The 21,027-nt window shown below is 41.9% G+C and overlaps 1 protein-coding gene across 1 annotated transcript; it reads left to right on the top strand.

Moving 5' to 3' along the window:
• The first annotated feature begins 989 nt into the window (after nucleotides 1–989).
• On the top strand, nucleotides 990–4,802 carry LOC125900814 (kazal-type serine protease inhibitor domain-containing protein 1-like). The gene is made up of 4 exons (XM_049596051.1): nucleotides 990–1,552; nucleotides 1,687–1,847; nucleotides 3,723–3,870; nucleotides 4,029–4,802. Exons 1-4 carry the CDS (start codon nucleotides 1,072–1,074, stop codon nucleotides 4,139–4,141), a joined length of 903 nt encoding a protein of 300 aa, XP_049452008.1. The 5' UTR covers nucleotides 990–1,071; the 3' UTR covers nucleotides 4,142–4,802.
• The last annotated feature ends 16,225 nt before the right edge of the window (nucleotides 4,803–21,027 follow it).

The following is a 21,027-nucleotide window of genomic DNA, read 5'->3' as shown; positions in this document are numbered from 1 at the left end:
GTAAATGTCTCTCTGTTACTGAATGTATTAAGAAAGGCACATCCAAATGGTAATATTCATAAAAATATATAATTAGGCCTATATCACAAACTTAAAGAACAACAGCAACCATTTGTATCATATTTAAATTGAATTAGAGGAGAAAAACCAAGCCTCAAAGCCCCATGTTATTTTGGTAGGCTACAATATATCATCTGACATGAGTAATAACGAGACCGGCACACCAGCAGAAACACCTTATCCCTAATTCTGAGAAACAATAATCTCATATCTACAGTTACGTATTATTTGATTTTTTTGTGTATGTGTCCTTTCCCACACATATTTTCAATTTATGGTCAAATACTTGCACTCAAGCTCCACAACTTTAACAGAAATCATCATGAAATCATCAAAAAAGGTTTCCAAACCCAGGAATTTCACACTACTCTACTAGATAGAGAGCTCGCAAAATAGGGCTCCATTTCTTATTAACTTAATTTCCTTGTATGCTAAATAGTGCATGTTAAAATGTATACTGGAATCATTATGTTCACATAGACAGCTGTTGTTTTCCATTACCTTTGTGTGAAGTTCAGATTCATTCTTTTATATCCTGTGCCATTTCTGAAGCCCGTTTGCCAGTCCTGCCCTGCCCAGAGACACTGGCACATGAAGAAAGGCAGCAGAATTGTGAGGAAAGAAAGATGAGACGAGTCGGATACCTTAGAGATGAAGTTTGCTTGCTTCATTCACTGAGAATTCCGCTTCTTTGTTAGAGAGGACTTGGAGCTGATGAAGAAATCTCAAGGGAGGAAAACAAAATGGCAAAATACTTCAGCAGGGGTACATGGTAGCTAATAATAACAACGAAAACCAATCCAACCATTCAGAGGAGGACAGAGGAGAGGAGACAGAAGGAAACATTTAAAACTCAGAGGGGGAACAACATGTGACTGTTTGACTGTCAGAGAACAGCAGGCAATCAGGACTGCCATCTCTCTTACAAATTTTGTTCAGTTTGAAACCATTTTACAAGCTCCTTTTGGATCAACTCTGTGCCTTCAAGTTGTTACATCAGGTTTGTTTCTGATGCAGGTCAGCAGCATGATTAAGCTCTGCCTGTGTGTATGTATTTCCATGAGTGTATGGCTCCACGTTTCCCTCGGGTTGCCACCCCAGCACCTTGGATGGCTGCGGCTGTGGAAGGAGGGTGAAGGTTGCAGGGAGTGCAACCAGCACCTCTGTCCCCCACTCCCCAACAACTGTCCTGCAGGTCGGGTGCGGGACGAATGTGGATGCTGTGAACAGTGTGCTAATGTGGAGGGGCAGCAATGTGACCCGGATGGGGCTCAGAAGTTCTACGGCCGCTGTGGAGAGGGCCTAATCTGCCAGAGGAAAATGCCAAAGAGGGGACACAGGGCTGAGCCAGAGCCTACATGTGTATGTCAGGACAAGAACCCTGTGTGTGGCTCAGATGGTTGGACCTATCCAAATGTTTGCCAGATGAGAGAGGCTGCCAGCCGCCATAATATAACCCTTGGGCGCATTGGAACAGGACCTTGCCACTCTGGTTAATTAACTCTTTTTATTAGTGCAAGAAAGTTATTATTTTCAAAATGTCAGTGCATGTGAATATTGGTCTTGATAGGGAACTTTAGGGGCCCTAGTTGTGAACCTTGGGGTACTCCTTTTCTTCTGCTGCAGCTCCCCGTGTCCTTCGAGGCCCCAGAAACCTGTTCAACTACACCGGGAATGACATCGTGTTTGGCTGTGAGGTCTCAGCCTACCCTCTTCCAAACTTAGGCTGGAAGAAGACAGGGATTGAAAACTTCCTGCCAGGAGATGATCCTCACATCTCTGTCCAGGTAGATACTATTTTCAAGGTGAAATGGTTAACTAAATTGATTAAAGAAAAAGGCAACATGTGGACTTCCTTCCCTAAAAATATTTATAGTTCAATGGCTGGAGTTAAATTTCTGCTAAAATGTGATTACAAAATCGATAAGTTGCCCGTTAAGTTAGCATATTTTCATAAACAAGCTCCGCTGGCCCATAAACTATACAATTTATACATATTACCATATTATCATTAATCCATTTGGATATACAAGAATATTCAATTGAATATGAGAAATGGGTTGACAATACCAGTTTAACAACTTATTAATTCAGGTAAACAGATACTGACGCATAATGAATTCCTTTCAAATACCAGTTACGCCCAAAGTATAGGCTGTGGTTTTTGATGCTTTGCCAAGGGGTGTGTTGCAGTTTCTCAGAGGTTTAGTATTAAGGATTTGATTATCGATATATTCCATAGAGAAGCTGATATTACAAGGAATAAATGCTCAAATAAATCTCTGCCCCCAAGATTCTGTTGGGCTTTGTTTTATTGGGAAATTAACTGATTAGGTGGAGACAAATTCCATCTTTATAATAGTTAAAGTAAAAGAGGTTTCTTTTTAAATTTAGCATTGAATATATCCAGAAAAAAACAAAAAGACTGGAGAAATTTAGAAGTCATATTGAATATTCATGTACCTCCTGTGAATTAGAAGAAGAAATAATCCGTCTAGAATATTTTGGGTGGATATTCAACATTATATAAAAAGAAAAAAAATGGGCAAACATGAAGTTACAGGATAAAAACATTGAATGTGGTTTGAAAGTAGCGAGGTGTATTTTTCTTTTTTATACAGTTAATTTTAGTATTGAGAAAATTCCATATTTATGTAAAGAAACAGACAGGCATTGATTATGCATCACTGAAAGTTTCATTAACAGTGTGTGCTTTGTTTGAACTGTGTCCTGTTGGGTCTGTAATTTTTATTTTAAGAGCTTTGTTTTCCCAATTTGCAAAATAGATGAAGATGTTTTTGATTAAATAGGCATTTCATAGATTTCACATAGCGAGTGCAGTTAATTTATCATGAGGAGTACAACTCAGCCTGTGAAAATAGTTGTATAGTGTCTCCTGTGGCTCTGGAGTGAGCTGTCCAAAAAAAGATGCCACTAAATTGCATTGTGGGAAATGTAGGATCCAATGTTTTTGGAGCTTCACCCATACTACGGATGGAAAGTAAGGTTATGTCTGCCTCTGCTGCTCCAATTTCAATCATTCTGTATTTCAATGTGTCTTTTTTGAGACTCCGAGCTTTTTGGCAGTGCCACACAAAATTGCCGGAGTAGCTCTTTAAACTTGAATCCCACTGGTCGATGTTTTACCATTTTCCGAGGCTGAGATAGGAATCAATAACTCACAATATTATCACAATATATTGACAGAGATTGCAATGGTAATTCAGTGTAACTGATTCGATTACGTTATATTGCAAGACAATCATCTAAGAAACATCAACGAAAGAAATACATAACCTCCAAAAAGGCAAATGTACAAACACTTCTACTGAGAAGACACAGTGGTAGAAATGAACAGACTTTTCTTTTTAACACCCACACAACATTGTGTTCTTGTGTTTTCGTTGACTTGTACACAGTCATGCATTTCCTAAATGCTCATCAACCAAAATTCAAAGTTGTTCCACAAGTTGATAACAATATGAAAAGAAGAAAGGGAGCTGATATTGATGCTTGTAAATACTTTCAACAGGGCAATGATTTATGATACAAAATTGCTTTCTTGTTCCACCCATACTGCCGACAAAAATCTAATGCATACATTTCTCACATTTGAATAGATTCAGATCATCTCCTGAGATTGAATCCTGTCTGTTTTTCAGGCTCGAGGCGGTCCCCAGCGCTACACTGTGTCTACCTGGCTTCAGATACAAGGCCTCCACCTCTCTGATGCAGGGGTCTACTCTTGCATATCCCACAATGCCTTGGGGGAAACGTCTGCATCGGCACAGCTCACAGTATTGAGACAGGGTGAGTCTCTGAGCGTCATACTGTAGACTGTAAGAGCAAACGTCTTTATTTATTTACTTATATTGTAAGTAGGGCTGCAGCTAATGATTATTTTCTCCGTTAATTGATTAGTTGTTTAGTCTGCTGTATATTCTTACTCCAAATGTTTCTCATCGCAGTGGTAAAGGTGATGAAAGGCCACGCTGAGGAGGAGCAGGAGCGCTCTGATCATCTGGAGGAAGGCAATGCTGATGGACAGCTGGCATCTGGAGATTACCCGGGATTCATTTAAATCAGTCTTATATGACCAAACAACAAGGTCTACCTTAAAGGATCAGCTGACATACTTTAAATTAAAGGGCACAATGTTTGTCCGTCACAGCTCACTGCTCCTCTGTAAGAGCTATCACGTCATTATAATTAAATATCACATCTGCTTTTATCCACCTTCTTACTGCACCAGGACAGGAAATAAATCACTCTTGTTAACTGCTGTGGAGAGTTTACTCATTTGTGTTGTATGGTTATAATAAACATGGACAATAATAAGATCCCCTTGAACACTGGCATACTAAGGAAACTGCTGACTCTTCTCCAAAACATTTAATTTGACATGACTGATACAAATTGCAGATACAAGTCACCCCTAAAGTATAGCCTCTGCCTCTTTCTCCTGCTTTCAGCACTCCACCCAGAAAACATACAGTACATTCGTTCACTGAGAGAAGAAAAAAGAGACGGATGGAGCAAGAGAAGGTGTGTCCATCCGCAGGGTCTCCGTCTGATTCTCTTCATCTCTCTCCACCTGAGTGCCAGTTAATCCTCCCCTCATCCCCTGACTCCCAGCTGGATACAGCAGCTCCTTCTGAATGGCAAGCTGCATTAACGCCGAGGAACTTTCCCCCGCTGTCTGTTAGTCAAAGCTGATTGGAGATTACAGGCCTGCGGCGAAAACACAGCCCTCCATCTCATCTCAAATCACTTTCCACCCCTTTCTCTCCTTTATCTCTCCTTCTTCTCTTCATTTCTTTATCTTCTTAATCCCAACTCTCCTCCTTTTCAATGTCATCAACTTTTGCTTGCCACTACATTTTTGCCTCTATTCAGTGCTCCTTTTTTTGACAGCTGAATGACATGAAGGATGAAGAGGAGAAAGAGGCAGAGGAAAAAAAAAAGCTTCCCCTCCTGAGTGGAGCCAGAATGATGTCATGGGGGCATTTGTCCTCCTGGTGTGGAGGCTTCCCTTCCCCTGCTAATTACCTTGTACAAACTCGAATCTGATATGGCGGATATGAGGCCCAAATACAATTATTGTGGGATAACAAAGAGATATTGAGATTCAGGGAATGAGGGAGAGACTGCAAGTGAGATAGAAGGAAAAGGCACGCGCACGGCCGTGCATGCACGCACACATACAGCAACCATGTGCATGCACACACGCTCACATACCCACCCACACACACACATAAGCACCACCACTTGTCCTTCCCCTCCATTCCCTCAGATAGGCTAATGTTATTACTGGGGTAATTATCCTCATTAGTGCCAGCAGCTGTAGAGAGCCCATTGCTTGCTGTTCAAACTCCACCCCGAACCTTTCCGTCTTCACATCCCTCTTTGTATTCCCTAGATCTCATTTAGAGACTTTGTCTCCATCCTTTGCATGCTAGGTGGGGGCAGCTGTAAAAATAGAGCCCCATCAAGTATCTAATAAGGCAGAGTTACCCCTGTTTCCTAACTTGTTAGAGTCAATTTTGTGGATGAGGGTTATGTTCTGGCCTGCGGCAGTGCATCACAGAAAGCTACATTAGAGGGCTGAACTGTGTGCAAGGGCAGGGGAGTAATTAGGATGTGGCTCAAGTGCACATTATTTATAAAATAGTTCTTCATCTACTGTCATAAGACAAGGGTATGTTAACTGAAAATTACAGCTATTTGTTTTTTTTCCATTTGTCATATGTGCCTTCTTGGTTATCTGAGTATAACTGAACACAAGATGGCACTGTTTAGCCAAATAACCACTTTAACGCCCTCCACTGCTTTTACTTTGACAGCGACATCTATCAACACTGCTCTCTCTTCTCTTCTGCTTCATGTTTTTCTTATTTACACCCCCCCAAAAAGCTATCCTTCAAAAAGAAAATTAGCTGTCCATGCAATGACACTTCCTCACTTACTATAAAGAGTTGAGATGATGGTGTGTGCATAACTAAAGGTATCGCCTTGTGTGATGTTTGTATGAAAGCACCCTGAAAATGATACTCCTTCATGCTTTTTAACTTTACGCTCTGCCTGCATCTTTACACACATATTATGAGATCAACAGCTGGAACAGGCGGCTTTACACACAGCATCCCCCTCGCTCTGTGAGATTGCCTTTTTGTTTTATTGCCAGGGGCTGGTGCGGACAGTAGGTAACCTGTATACCGCTAAGCCCCGCATCAGGCGCTAAATGTCATGCATAGCCTGTTTTTATTGGCTGATATGGCCTGTTGTACCCTTCTCCTATTCCTGGAAGCCATTGTTAAAGAGCTGGTTGTTAATGCTGCTGACCAGATGGGCTCCTTCTCCCTGCAGCTCTGACTGAGGGTGTTTACCATGCACTGGGCTGTGGATAACAGGTGAGACTGCTGCTGGCTTCTCAACCAATCGGAGGGCAGCAGATGTCTGGCCTCTGCCTGTAAACCTTTATTTGGCATTTGGGGCCTTATGGGGGTGGGTTTGATAATAACACTGAATCAAAGTGAATTCTGGTTTATATGTTTTATTTATTTACACAGGGTTATAATGTGAAATGGTCATGCAAGCTATGAAAATAAGTCCACACACATACCCACTGCTGACAAACCTCCCTGAGCCCCATACTGATTCATTTCCTGTAAGAAACTTCCAATAAGTAAAGCTGATGTATATTTTTGTGTATCTAGTATTTCAGATGATGCAACGCCCAGCTATTTAATTTTCCCTTTGCAAACTTCAGACATCATCTCCAGAGATGCTCCCCGTCCCCTGTGTGACAAAATGTTTCCAGCATTAGCCGAGCAAACAGGGAACATTCCTTTCCCTTTCCAAAGCAGGCCATCTTGAATTACTGCAATTATCATGGCAACAACAAAAGGCAGGGCCGGGCCTGGGATGGTTGAGAAGCAGTCTTCTAAAGCTTTGAATCAATCTGCCTTAATGGACGACCTGTGTCTAGCATGCATGTATGGATTAGTTTGGCCGGAGCACCTGTCCCTGTTCTGTCAACAGCAGATCAGGTTACTGGCAACACATTCACCTGGCTGACACAACTTCCTGTGATTGACAATATGCTGGCCTTTGTTCACTGCTGCTCCCACAATATCAGTGTTGCATTATGAAACAGGCTATTTTAAAAAAAAAATACCTAGGAGACGTGTATTTTTTTTTTCAATATCATTTTAAACAAACACCGGATAAAGCTGTCATTATATATAAAGTATAACACGTATCTTCACAAACGATTTCACCTAACGTCTGTCTTCTAATTTCCAGATCTGGCCCTGACAAGGCCTCTCAGGTTGATTATGAAGTTAAGCTGCCAGAGCGGCCCACTGAAGCGAGGCTGTGGTTGGGCTTAACATCCTTCCAAGGACAGCTTGTATCTGATCTGAAGTGGGAGATGAAGAATGGGAAAAATACTCTCTCTAGACTTTGCTCCTGAGTACTCAGATTTAGAGATTATATTATGATTTCCAGTCAGATAGTGTTTATTATTATGGATATCTTGTGATATTTAGAGGAGAACTGGGAAATTAGAGTATCTGACAGGATATCAAGCATATCTTCTTCACACTAGACAAGTTTTTATTTTACAAAGCGCAGCATGGGGGGAAATCCTCTTGGATTCATGGTAGTTTCATTCAGAATTAAAATCAAAAGGAGCTGATGTTTCAAAGCATCCAGCCAGCTCCATGGTACACTCATGTGTAACCATTAACTGATGTTCAAACAAACGTCACCTGTGGCCTGTACCTCCCACTGTGAACCTTTAAAGGTCAACTTCAGTATTTTTCAACCTGGACCCTATTAACTAGTGTTTTTGTGTTTAAGTGACTGATAGATTTTAAAATCCAGATTTCTAAAACTGGTCCAATACTGAGTGAGAACGCTGTAGTCAGCAGCTGTGAAACAGGCTGCAATGTAATCTTAATGGCCATTTGCGCACCCTCAGTTTGCATCTATGTAAAGTGTATGTTTTTGCCACTGACAGGCTGTGATTATTATTCTAGGTGTCTGACAACATCAAGGAGGGGACCCCTACAGAGATAAACCTTTTAATTCCTTTTAGTTTAACCAGAAACAGCACCAAAATCACTATCACTAGACCCACCAGACTCCATTTAAATAAACAGTAATTTTATTTTCGTAAAACACACTTCACTTGAAGCCAACAGAAACAAAATAAAACCAACAAAACTCATCTTGGTTTGTCTTTCCACTCTTTCAACAATCACCAACTCTGGTTTAGTTAAAATAAACCCTTAATTCATCCAGTTAGACGTGAAAATTTGGTGGATCTGTACACGCTAAAATGACTATTTATTTAAATTGAGTCTGGTGAGTTTGGTGATAGCTATTTCGGGGCTGATTCTGTTTAAACAAATAAGGATCTTAATCTTTAACAAGAAGGTCTATCTCTGTAGGGTCCTTCCCATAATGTAGAATAGTAATCTGAGTCTGTCAGTGGCAAAACAAACACTTTTTGTGGACATAGATTGACAGTGCACAAATGTCCCAACTGGTTACTTTGCAGCCTTTTTCACAGCTGCTGACTGCAGTGCTCTCTTTCAGTACTGGACCAGTTTTAAAAATTGTCGTGTCCATTAGTCACTGAGACACAAAAACATAGAAAAAAGGTACAGGTTGAAAAATACCAAAGCTACCCTTTAATGCAGGGCTCCATTTGGGATCATTAATATTTCAGTCAAGAGTCCAGTAAGGGGAATCTCCACATATTTCATCCATCTGGCATGAAGCCCCTTCTCTATGGCCTTATGCTCCTGGTGCGGACTTACGCCTACTCCGATTCACTGTCATCTCCATTATCTCCCTGATGATGAAACGATTAGCTAGCAACCGTTATGCTAACCACAAAGCTGGACGGGTGATGGATGGGCTAACTGATAGACTCAGGCGGTTGGTTGGGGGGCTTTGTCCTGGATCTCTGACACCTTCTATCTTGTGATCCGTGCAACCCCCCCATTGCCTTCATCCAAGCCCCAGATCCACCCCAGTTACCCCCACCAGCTGCCTCTGACCCCTCATCATAGCCCTGCCTCTGCTTGCCATGTGCTGGGAGTCAAAGGGTTCTCACCTATCGCTCATCAAAATGGAACCCCACCATCTCCTGCCCCGCGCACTAAATCACAATCAATCGCTTGGCAGACAGAGATGGATTGGGACGTCCGCGACCCTGTACCTTTCAGGGAGCCCCCACCACCATCCAAAGGGCTGCTGTCACTGACAAATAATAGAGGTGGTCCTAGGAGGAGTGAGCAGGTCAAGTCTGCCGCCCCTGGAAGGAAGTTATCACAAAGAAATGGAGGGAAATTCTTTTCTCTTTAGGAACAACAGTCACAATGTCTAACAGCATGTTTGACAGAAGGACGTGTGTTGAAAAAAGGTTTACTTTTATGCTAAATTTATAAAATTTAAATGTATCTAAATGTAATAGAGGGCACATTTTGAGTGATGTGGAGAATATATTCTCTGTAGGAGGCTGAATGTATGAGGCAAATAATTTTTTCCTGCTACTCATTAAAAGTTCATAAGGATCTATCCCCCAAATCAAACCTTTGTCACAAAAAGGTTCAATGTTGGATTTACACTCCAACCGTCTCTGTTCTTTAGCATGAGCATTTAAATACAAGGTACATGCATGAATCAAATTATGCCCAACATAACAGATGAGTCAACCTTTTTCGTGTCAAGGACCCCTACATTGATACTCATTAGGTCACAGGCCCCTCATTTGATAAGATTTTCGCCTCAGGGACCTCCTTGTGTGCTTTTCTTTTTCTTTATCTTTTTATTTCTTTTTTTATTCAACAGTTTGGCAGGACACATGTCAAGCGGAGGGTCTGTGGGTCCTCCCCCAAGCAATATTAAGCATCAAACACTTCATTTCCGACATCCTGTTGAATTTTTATGCAACAAATGGTGCCTTTTGTGCATCAATTTATGAAGGAAATGTCATGGTACTTCCTGCTTCAACCATGCATCATCGTCTGTTGCATACTGCCACCACCTACTTCACCAGAGGCATTGTTGCATCTATGAGTTGTGTTCCCCCAGTTCGTAGAAATCAAAGTACTATTACTACTTTCATGCTTTTATAAGCATGCACATATGCACATTTTGAATTTTGAGGTGTGTCTTGTTTTCCCCTGTAAATTTACACCTATGCTTATGACTTTTATTTGGGCGTTCACACTGGGCTCACTTCTACAGTGAATTAAATAGTGAAACTATTTCCAATTTTTCTGGGGACTCCCTTTAACTCCCTCAAGGAGCCCTCGACCCCTGGTTAAGAACCACCAGGCTCAATGTCCTTTAAATGTCAGTCTGTCTAACAGGCTTGCAAAATAGGCATTTAACATATAACCATTAGCTGAAAAGCTCCTTTAAAGGTATCTTAATTTAAATAAACTAATTGGATCAACAAGCAGCCTTATATAAAGTGCAGTCATGAGGAAATGCCATAACTTGGCCTATGGATTTTCTTATTATTTGTTTTAGTATATATTTTGTTTCAAGAAAGCAGGACTAGCTTTGCCAACACTGCTAAAGAAGAAAATATACTTTATTTATCCCCAAGGGGAAATTCAATTTTTTCACTCTGTTGTCATATACACAACCTGATATAGACACACACGCACAAACAGGATCTAAACATGCATTAAATGGAGAGATGTCAGAGTGAGGGGGCTGTCCATGGACAGGCACTCCGAGCAGTAGGAGGTTTGGTGCCTTACTCAGGGGCACCTCACCCAGGAGGTGAACTGGCACCTCTCCAGTTACCTGTCCACGCTTATTGACGGGGGACTTGAACCGGCAACCATCCGGTTACCAACACAAGTCCCTATGGACTGAGCTACTGCTACTGCCACCCTTAGCCAACCTATGTGAGTTATCCCTCGTTTTACTAATGTTACATGCATGTTATATGTATAACAGTCAGGGTCATTACAATTAGGTGTATTTGGTAAAGTCTGCTTTAAAACATACAATGAATTAAATTGTAATTAACATCATAAATCCTAATTAACTACTTAACCCTTAAACATGATAGGCTTTACTGAACTGTTAAGGGGTGCTGTATAGGCTACTGTGCGCTTATGATGTAAGACATAAAAAGGTTCACTGTAAAGCCACATGGAAATTCTACCTTTGCCATTTAGACTAAGAGACATGCATACTGGCTTTCTGCTCATCTGACTGCATTTATATACGTACTATCAATAAGCTGCCGTATGTCCACAGCCTGCCTGCTCTGCCTTTCTTCTCCACTCCCAAAATAATACAATCTTGACATTCTGCCTCACATCATCATGTGTGTTTGAAGAGTTGCTGTCTAGTGCTTCCTGATTTACTTCACAACAGACTGAGTGATTGCATCATTCACATGAGCATTGACAACAAATATCATTCAGACATGTAAAAGTCTCCGCGATGCCATAACACGATGATTGGGAGTGAAAGATCTTATTCTGTATTCACTGCCAAGGGCTCAATGAGGATCATTCACATGTAGATGTGTCCTTCTGGAAGTGCCTCGGCTATACAATTTCCATTTAGATAAGGTGTATACACAAATAAAGAAAGGACATTGGGTTCTTCATTTGATTAACTAATCATAGTCTTTGTAATTCCACTCGGAGACCTTGAAGGGCAGCGCAGGGCTGTGCACCCTGATTAGCCTATGCATGATTGCTGCTGCTGTGGCACAAATCAGTTCAAGTAACTCAACTCCATACACTACACAGTGGCTGTGATTAAACAGGCGATTAAGACATAGAGAGTTTCTGTCCGTTTAATCCCTTTTCCCATTGTCTAGATAAATAGCCACAGTATAGTCCCTGATCAACAATAACTGAACGCCACAAGAATTGGAGTGAGAGGTGATTAGGGTCTTTAGAGCTCCCTGGAGTGTGGCTGGAGGTTGTTTGTGATTAGCTCGAATTTAAAGATACATGCTGTTCTTATTGCTGGAGCAGGGAATTCATTATCTGATGCTTAAGCTGAGGGCGGAGAAAAAAAAGGCATACACAGCCCCAGGACTGGTGTAATATCTTTAAGTGAGACCGGAATAATCCATGTCTGTGGCACAAAACATGCCAAGTGAGGAAGCTTCCGGTTCACAGCATGTTGACAAACCCAACAAAACACTCCTCAACCTCACGACTCAAGCCTCGAAGTGCTTTAACCCTCTTCCCAGTACTCTGCTAGCCCTCTTCATGTCGTGCAGTGGTGTCTGTGTATCATCTGAAGGCTGTATAGAAACTCTACAGCCCCTCTCCATGACTGATCTCTTTTGATAGAGCTCATTATGCAAACTGCTCCCAACTCCCACCGCATAATTAGTGCTTAATTAATTTGAGTGAAATCTTTCATCTGTCTGTGTCCGGCCAGCTCCTTCTTTCCATTTACAACATGATATTAATTTCAGAGGGGGGAATGGTAGCCCAGCTGATGAAAAGGCTGATATAATTAATCAAGTACTGTATCTTTTTCCTTCATTTTTTTGCAGGAATAATAATAAGTGTGATGAGCAGAGTCTGATTAACCCTATTATGCTCCCTAATTAGGGTGATCATTTAATAATCAAAGAAGCAGCACAATTATGAGAGAATGCAAATTATGCCATCTAATGAAGAGTGTGCCAATTCTGGGAATTCTTTGTTTGGAAATTGCGGCATTCCAAAGTCAAAGGCCAAGAAAAGGTTCCACCCTTGATGTACGCACATTAAGGATGCAGTTTGCTTACGTACTTGAGCCCAATTGTTTTTTTTATAAATCACTATGATGACAGCCACATCTATCTATCTATCTATCTATCTATCTATCTATCTATCTATCTATCTATCTATCTATCTATCTATCTATCTATCTATACTTTAAACAGACAGACAGATAGATGTGTTACATGAGAAGAACGACAACTATCTTGTGTCTGAATAGTAAATATGTTCCTGGAGCCAGCAGCAAGTTAGCTTAGCTCATCATACACAGTGGAAGCAGATGGAAACTGCTAGCTTTGCTCTGTCCACAGGTAAAATCTGCCTCCTAGCACCTCCCAAACTCACTTATTTGGTTGTTATACTTGATTCATTTAATCCATGCAAACACTTAAGTGTCAAAACAAGCTAAACTAAGACTTGAAAGTGGCTGGATTTTATTCTGTAACTCTAGGCAAGAAAGAAAATAAGCACATTTCTCCAAATGGGAAACTATTCTGTTAATTTTCTAAATGAAACAAAGCCTTAGTGACACAACATCATGTTAAAACAAACCCATTTCAAGGGCACATCACCCCTCATCTGAGTGTACAAAGGACAGAATCTTATTACTCAGGCATTTAAAGCCACTAACAGGGCACCAACTTTTATTTCCCACTGGCCCTGTGTTTTACAGAGCCTGAGGCACTAAAAGGCAGCTGCCACTGTAAACTCAAGGGCAGGAGTTCAGTACCATGGACAGCAACCAGTCTTCTCCAGAGATGAACTTCAACATGTAGAGAGTGTTTCAAATATAATACTATGAATGTTAATTCAGGAAACTGGACGATTATGTATTTAACAGAAATAACTTCATGGGTCTAATGTATCTTATGTATGAATACCTGAGATAAGCTGGGTAAGAGTTAAGACAATGAGAAAGATGACCGCTCTGTAGCTCCATGTGTCAATAGATAAAGGATATGGCCCATTAGGTCTGCCAGAGTCCATCGTTCATGCTCCTAGATGATACAGCTGCTGTCTACACTCTCATCAAGATAATGGTGACCTCATATATGGAGTCTATGAGCAATGGCTCTGATTTCATTTTTCCTTACATGGAGTCATTATCAATATCACTACGATCTTCAGGGAACTAGTGAGCAACACAGGATGGAGCGTTTTTTGTTGTTGTGTGAGAAATGTATTGAGTGCTAGGCCAAATGCCTGTCAGTAAAATCCTTTATATGCTGGTTTCTCCTGCTACAGTGTGTGTGTGAGTCCTCCACTTCTTTGTGTCTGTGAGGTGTGTGCAGGCTTGTGTGTGTGTGTGTGTGTGTGTGTGTGTGTGTGTGTGTGTGTGTCTACATGAATGTACCTCAATTTACTCCTCTTCACCCCCATAGTGCAGCTGTGCCTCAGAGGACTCTTGTGAAGTAATTGAATGAGCCGGGGCAGGGGGAAACCTGTGGCAGCGAACGTGGTGCCCGCTGGCCTTATTATCTGTAATACGGCAGCCGCTCTGCCTGCGCTTTCTCATCCGCTCATGAATACAGAAATGAATGTGGTGGACGTCAGAGGTGAGCGCAGAGGGGAGAAACAGGGCCAGAGCTGTTTTAATCAGCTCCCAGATAGAACAATCACTTTATCCACCTCCACAGCTCAGAGGTGAATTAGTGTTTAACATTCCAGGGCATGCTTTCTGACAGGGGACTCCACCCCAAAACAACCAATGGACTGCAGAGATTATTGAGAGACACTCTGGTGTTTTTGATGAGTAAATTAGAGCTAAACAGGCCCCTGGGACTCCAGCTATTGATATGCCTGATATGCAGGAAGATCTCTTTTTAATAAGAGGCTCTTTATGAGGAAAGAGAATCTGGTGTTGTCCCTTTGAGGCATTTGTTTATGTCTGCGCACACACAACATTAGATATAACCAATAAAGGGCATCTACAGTTTTCCCTGAAGTCATTAACAAGTAGTTGTTTTGCAGTGGATTTGAAGATGCACTCAGAGCCAAACCTAGCACATTCACCCCCTCAACAACAAAAGGAGCAGATGAGTCACACAATTAAACAACCTAACGACCAAACAATACTAATAAATAACCAACAATAGTCCTTTTTATACAGAAACTGCACAATCAGCTGCTACAAAGTCCCTTCTTTACACCCCCTTTGCATTTTTACAGAGAACCATATGATGGCGGCATCATTCTGCCCCAGTGTGTCATTATAGACAGCATGCCAGCATCCTGGAAGCAAAAGAGGCATGATGGGCATGACATGTAACTTATTAGCATCGGCCTCTATTGTGACATATAACATAGGCGTCACCAGCACTTTTCTAAACAATAACAATGGCATAATATGGCAATAACAATCATTTAACTTCCCTGTTATATGGTGGCTGACCTTGTCCTCTGCTTGAAGGGTAAGGAGCTCCCAGTCCTCACTGTTTTCCCAGTTTGCACACATTTTCAGCAGCTGTTCTTCTTCTTTGAGTTAGCTGCTAACTGCTATCCACTTGTTTTTTGAGTCTCCCGGTGGTGGGTTGCACACCAGATGTCATCATAACATCACACCCGTCCCATCCATGGTCCCGTCCTGCTGGCAGTCCCTTTCAAACACAGATTAATTTGGCACATTTACTACCTCCAGTGTCACTTTAAAGACGAGTGAACTCTGTCCCCCCAATTCCACGATTGTATCTTTTATAATGAACTGCAAGGTGCAATGCAAAATCTGTGCCTTGAAAAGGTGGTGTAAAAGGGGCCAATAAGAGAATACAATAGGTGCAAATTTGCTAATTTCATCTCCTTCTTGTTTTTGTGCTGCACCCCGGGGGCTTTTGCCTTTTCATTTTCTCTTACTCTAATGCTCTTCACATTTATTCCACTCCACTATTTCCCCTGTGTTCAATGTTTTTTGAATGAGGGCAATTTTGGCAGCTGCCTGTGTCACCTATAGGATGGTCGACCACTGGATGCACTGCAGGAGATAGTATATACAGTGGGGCAAAAAAGTATTTAGTCAGCCACTGATTTTGCAAGTTCTCCTACTTAGAAAGATGAGAGAGGTCTGTAATTTTCATCAGAGGTACACTTCAACTATGAGAGACAAAATGAGAAAAAAAATCCAGGAAATCACATTGTAGGATTTTTAAAGAATTTATTTGTAAATTATGGTGGAAAATAAGTATTTGGTCACCCACAAACAAGCAAGATTTCTGGCTCTCACAGACTTGTAACTTCTTCTTTAAGAAGCTCTTCTGTCCTCCACTCATTACCTGTATTAATGGCACCTGTTTGAACTCGTTATCTGTATAAAAGACACCTATCCACAGCCTCAAACAGTCAGACTCCAAACTCAACCATGGCCAAGACCAAAGAGCTGTCGAAGGACACCAGGAATAAAATTGTAGACCTGCACCAGGCTGGGAAGAGTCAATCTACAATAGGCAAGCAGGTTGGTGTGAATAAATCAACTGTAGGAGCAATTGTAAGAAAATGGAAGACATACAAGACCATTGATAATCTCCCTCGATCTGGGGCCCCACGCAAGATCTCATCCCGTGGGGTCAAAATGATCATGAGAACGGTGAGCAAAAATCCCAGAACTACACGGGGGGACCTGATGAATGACCTGCAGAGAGCTGGGACCAAAGTAACAAAGGCTACCATCAGTAATACACTACGCCGAGAGGGACTCAAATCCTGCAGCGCCAGGCGTGTCCCCCTGCTTAAGCCAGTACATATCCAGGCCCGTCTGAAGTTTGCCAGAGAGCACATGGATGATCCAGAAGAGGATTGGGAGAATATCATGTGGTCAGATGAAACCAAAATAGAACTTTTTGGTAAAAACTCAACTTGTCGTGTTTGGAGGAAGAAGAATGCTGAGTTGCATCCCAAGAACACCATACCTACTGTGAAGCATGGGGGTGGAAACATCATGTTTTGGGGCTGTTTTTCTGCAAAGGGGACAGGACGACTGATCCGTGTTAAGGGAAGAATGAACGGGGCCATGTATCGTGAGATTTTAAGCCAAAACCTCCTTCCATCAGTGAGAGCATTGAAGATGGAACGTGGCTGGGTCTTCCAGCATGACAATGATCCCGAACACACCGCTCGGGCAACGAAGGAGTGGCTCCGCAAAAAGCATTTCAAGGTCCTGGAGTGACCTAGCCAGTCTCCAGACCTCAACCCCATAGAAAATTTGTGGAGGGAGTTGAAAGTCTGTGTTGCCCAGCGACTGCCCCAAAACATCACTGCTCTAGAGGAGATCTGCATGGAGGAATGGGCCAAAATACCAGCTACAGTGTGTGCAAACCTGGTGAAGACTTAGAGGAAACGTTTGACCTCTGTCATTGCCAACAAAGGTTATGTTACAAAGTACTGAGTTGAACTTTTGTTATTGACCAAATACTTATTTTCCACAATAATTTACAAATAAATTCTTTAAAAATCCTACAATGTGATTTCCTGGATTTTTTTTTTCTCATTTTGTCTCTCATAGTTGAAGTGTACCTCTGATGAAAATTACAGACCTCTCTCATCTTTCTAAGTAGGAGAACTTGCAAAATCAGTGGCTGACTAAATACTTTTTTGCCCCACTGTATATATATATATATTGTGAAAAGAGCATTTCATCGGCCAACTCCACAGAAGCTCTTCAGATATTACATAAAGCCCAGAAACGTGTCCTCACAGAGTCATCAGCATCATTGTCAAAAGTACAGATGACATCAGGGACATTCCCAGTCAACACCGAGGTCCATTAGTCCTAAGCTCAGAGCTATACCACTTTACGGGGCTTTTCACAGTAACCTGGTCTCGTGGGCATCCTTCTAAAGTACACTTTAAAGTCTAGACAGTGACCTCTGCTTTGCTCTCATGGCCAAACAGGCAATTTCCCCATTGATCTCCTGGATGCTACAGTCTGACTTCTCTTCTAGAGGCTTGCTACAAACCTTTTTACTATTGTTGCTCTTTACAAGTGCCGGCTGACTGTTGTCCCCCCCCAGAGACTAAGTACAGATAGTTTTACAGGTCATCTATGAGAAGGGAGTCAATGGGAATCAAGAATGTGTGACCTGCATGGTGGCACATTGTTGGGTAGAACTAAGAATAACGTCGCAGAAAAGTCTGTCTTTATTGTCTTCTATAAAACTCCCTGACTCTGTGCTGTCTTGATTCAGGCTCCACAAATTTTTCCTCTCTTTGTTAATGAGAGGGAAATATATTACAAGGCTGAACGGTAAACTGCTTCATAAAAACAGAAGAAACAAACAAATATATCAAAGTTAACCCACAACAGAGGAAAACTAATAAATATGTAAGTATATGCAGATTAATTCACACTCACAAACAGGTAGATTGATACGATTTTGCAGAAGAGAACAGAGGAGACCAGAACCCTCCTGTCCCTGTAAAAATAGTTTAAATGTGTTTTGAACAGGCCCGTGTAGAAGTACATTTAAAAACCAATCACTTCATTAAACTCTGGCACTTTTGTTCTACTGTGTCATTGTTCTCTTGTTGGTGCCTGCCTGCTCTCAGTTGCAGGGACAAAGGCTCAAGCCGAGGCTGTGCCGTGTCCACAGCCAGCCTGATTAAATCTGGGTCCCTCGCTGGCTCTCTCCATGGTGCTGAAAGAGCCCTCTATCAGATTACAAACCAGCCAGAATAGGACCTCAGCTAATCCATTACAATAATTGATTGACAATGCATTGAAGGTGGCCGTGTAGTGAGCACCAATTACAGTCATGTCCTATTGCACTTTCAAATTGGCCCCGAGTTGATGAAGCAAATGGAGCCAATCATTCATCTGGGAAGTACAGGAGGTTTCTGTACATACTATGGCGAGAATAAAGTAATCTAATCTCTGTGACATAACCAAACTGCTCCACAGCTCCCTGGGTGACTCGGTTAATGTTTGACAGAGATGCCTGCGAAGAGATCTGTGCAATGCTTTACTGGAGGTGAACTTTGCTGCGTCTGTTCTCAGCATTAAGTCTTCATCCTGTAGGTGGTGCAATGAAGTAACAACTGGGCTCTGAGGCCAGAAGCTCACAGACTAATTACTGTTAACTCAAACTTCTTGTTATACAGTTAAGCCATGAGCTATGAGGCCTGCAGCAGCTCTGGCATCATTTCAAAGTGACTATCTGCAGAAAGCTGGACACATTTAGGCCCACTGTAAATACACATGATTTTACATCACATTAAAGCAATTAAAACATGACCTTTTTATATTTTCAACTTCCATCATCTCATCTAAACATGCTGACATCATTTTTTACAGGCAGGAGGAAAATGAGAGCAACATTTAAAATCCCATAGCATGCCATAAGGTTCAGGAGGCTGAAGTTGAGCCTGCATTAAAGCGGCTGCAGCTGTATGCTAATTAGGCGCCTATGCTTCCCGTCCGCCAGGGCAGCACGCGCCACTGATCAAACACGCGCATGCGTCGGTGTAGCCAAGACCGGCGCACCGGCCCACGAGCCCCACAGAAATTATCACGGGGGAAAGAGGAACTCGTTAAAATGCCATCAAAGCTTTGTAGTCCCAAACAAACCACGACTAATATGTGGAGAGTGAAAGAACAACAAGCAACAGAGCAGAGGAGGCAAACACGAGACACACCCAACACAAAGTTTGGGTACTATTTAAATTTTAAAGCAAACACAACATCATAAAAAAAACCGTAGCTGCAATTAGGTGAGGTGCACAATTTAAATCTTTGCAGAAGAATATGATTTTTGATGAATCCTTCAAAATAAGAGTTCAAACTTACTCATTTAATTATTTAAAAAAAGTTTTTGTTTTACAGATCTCTTTGGAGCAATTTAATTTTTTTTTTTTTTTTTTAGGTTTAGCAAATCTGTCATTTAACCCTGTCTTTCCAAAATAACGGTGTGCTTACAGGCAGGTGAGAAGGCACCGGCACACAGAGGCCTATTGAAAGGAAGGCGCAGGCCTGCGGCTCAGCTCCGATTGTGTAATTATTTGACTTGGTCATACTGCAGCTTTATGCAAATGAGGGGAACAATGTACGACGATGGAGATTAATTCCTCCCTGGTCTGCGGAGTGAAAGGGAAAAGAATGCACTCTCTGCCAAGTGGCGCAGTGCAGCCTACATTTAGCCATTATAACGAGGAGAGAAAAAAAGGCAAATACACAATATATGAGGTATGCACAGAAACTGTAGGGGAGCTGGTGGAGAAGAAAATAGGCCACATAAATTTGTCGGGGAAAGTTGTCTTTGTTTAGGCAGACAAAGCTGCAGAACAAGACAGTTTGAGTTTTGTTTTAAAGAAACGATTAAGCTACAACGAATTCACGCAGCATCTGTACTTTTAATGCAAACTCAAATCTTAAAGTTTAGAGATTATTTCAGCTGCCAATCAACAATGAACATCCTGAATACGGCAACAGCAGCTCCACATTGTATCCAAAAAACAGCTTCATTTTAGCTTTGGATATCTGTGCAGCATTTTTGCAACACAAGCCTCGGCTGCGGCCTTCTTTGTCTGGAGCACTGATTCCGCCCAGCACGCGTCTAGCTGTGGGCCAGATTGGCCGTGAGTCCCGTTTCACAGTTAAGAGGTCAATTTGCCTTTCAAACGAAAAAAAGGAGAGGGAGAGACAGGGATATCCAAGCACGGGCAGACGTGGCTATTGTGCACAAAGACCAGAGGGCCTTCTTATTACTTATGTATGCAGCGAGATGTCTGATTTATATGTCGAGTTAAACTACCGAGACAGACACGTGCCCTAAAATAAAGAAACACTCCCTACATAGTGTTTATTTAAGACATAATAAAATAAAGGTCTATAAAGTCTTGGCTTATTTGGTTTGTTGGGAGGCCTGCGTAACGTGCGCAAAGGTCGTGCGTAAAAGAGAAGCGTGGATAGAGGAAATAAACAACCGTGTGGAGGTTAAAACAACCTGGGACAGTGAATTTAGAGAATGTGGTGTTACAGCTGTGTCTGTTAGGTGAATTGCCTCTTTGAACAGCACCGCGGCAGAAATTGATAGAAACACAGCTTTTGGTTTGTATTTAACCAAGCTTGTCTCATCCCTGTCTTAATTCTAAATTGTGATGATTGTGGCAGTGACGGACATTTCCTTTTGGCAGCTCCGGGGCCCCCAGAGGAGAGCCACAAAGCCGTGGCACGTGTGCATTTGTATAGGGGCCCATCAGACCGTAAAAA

The sequence above is a fragment of the Epinephelus fuscoguttatus genome, linkage group LG14 (assembly GCF_011397635.1).
Source record: "Epinephelus fuscoguttatus linkage group LG14, E.fuscoguttatus.final_Chr_v1".
NCBI lineage: Eukaryota > Metazoa > Chordata > Actinopteri > Perciformes > Serranidae > Epinephelus > Epinephelus fuscoguttatus.
This window is presented reverse-complemented; position numbering and strand designations above follow the sequence as displayed.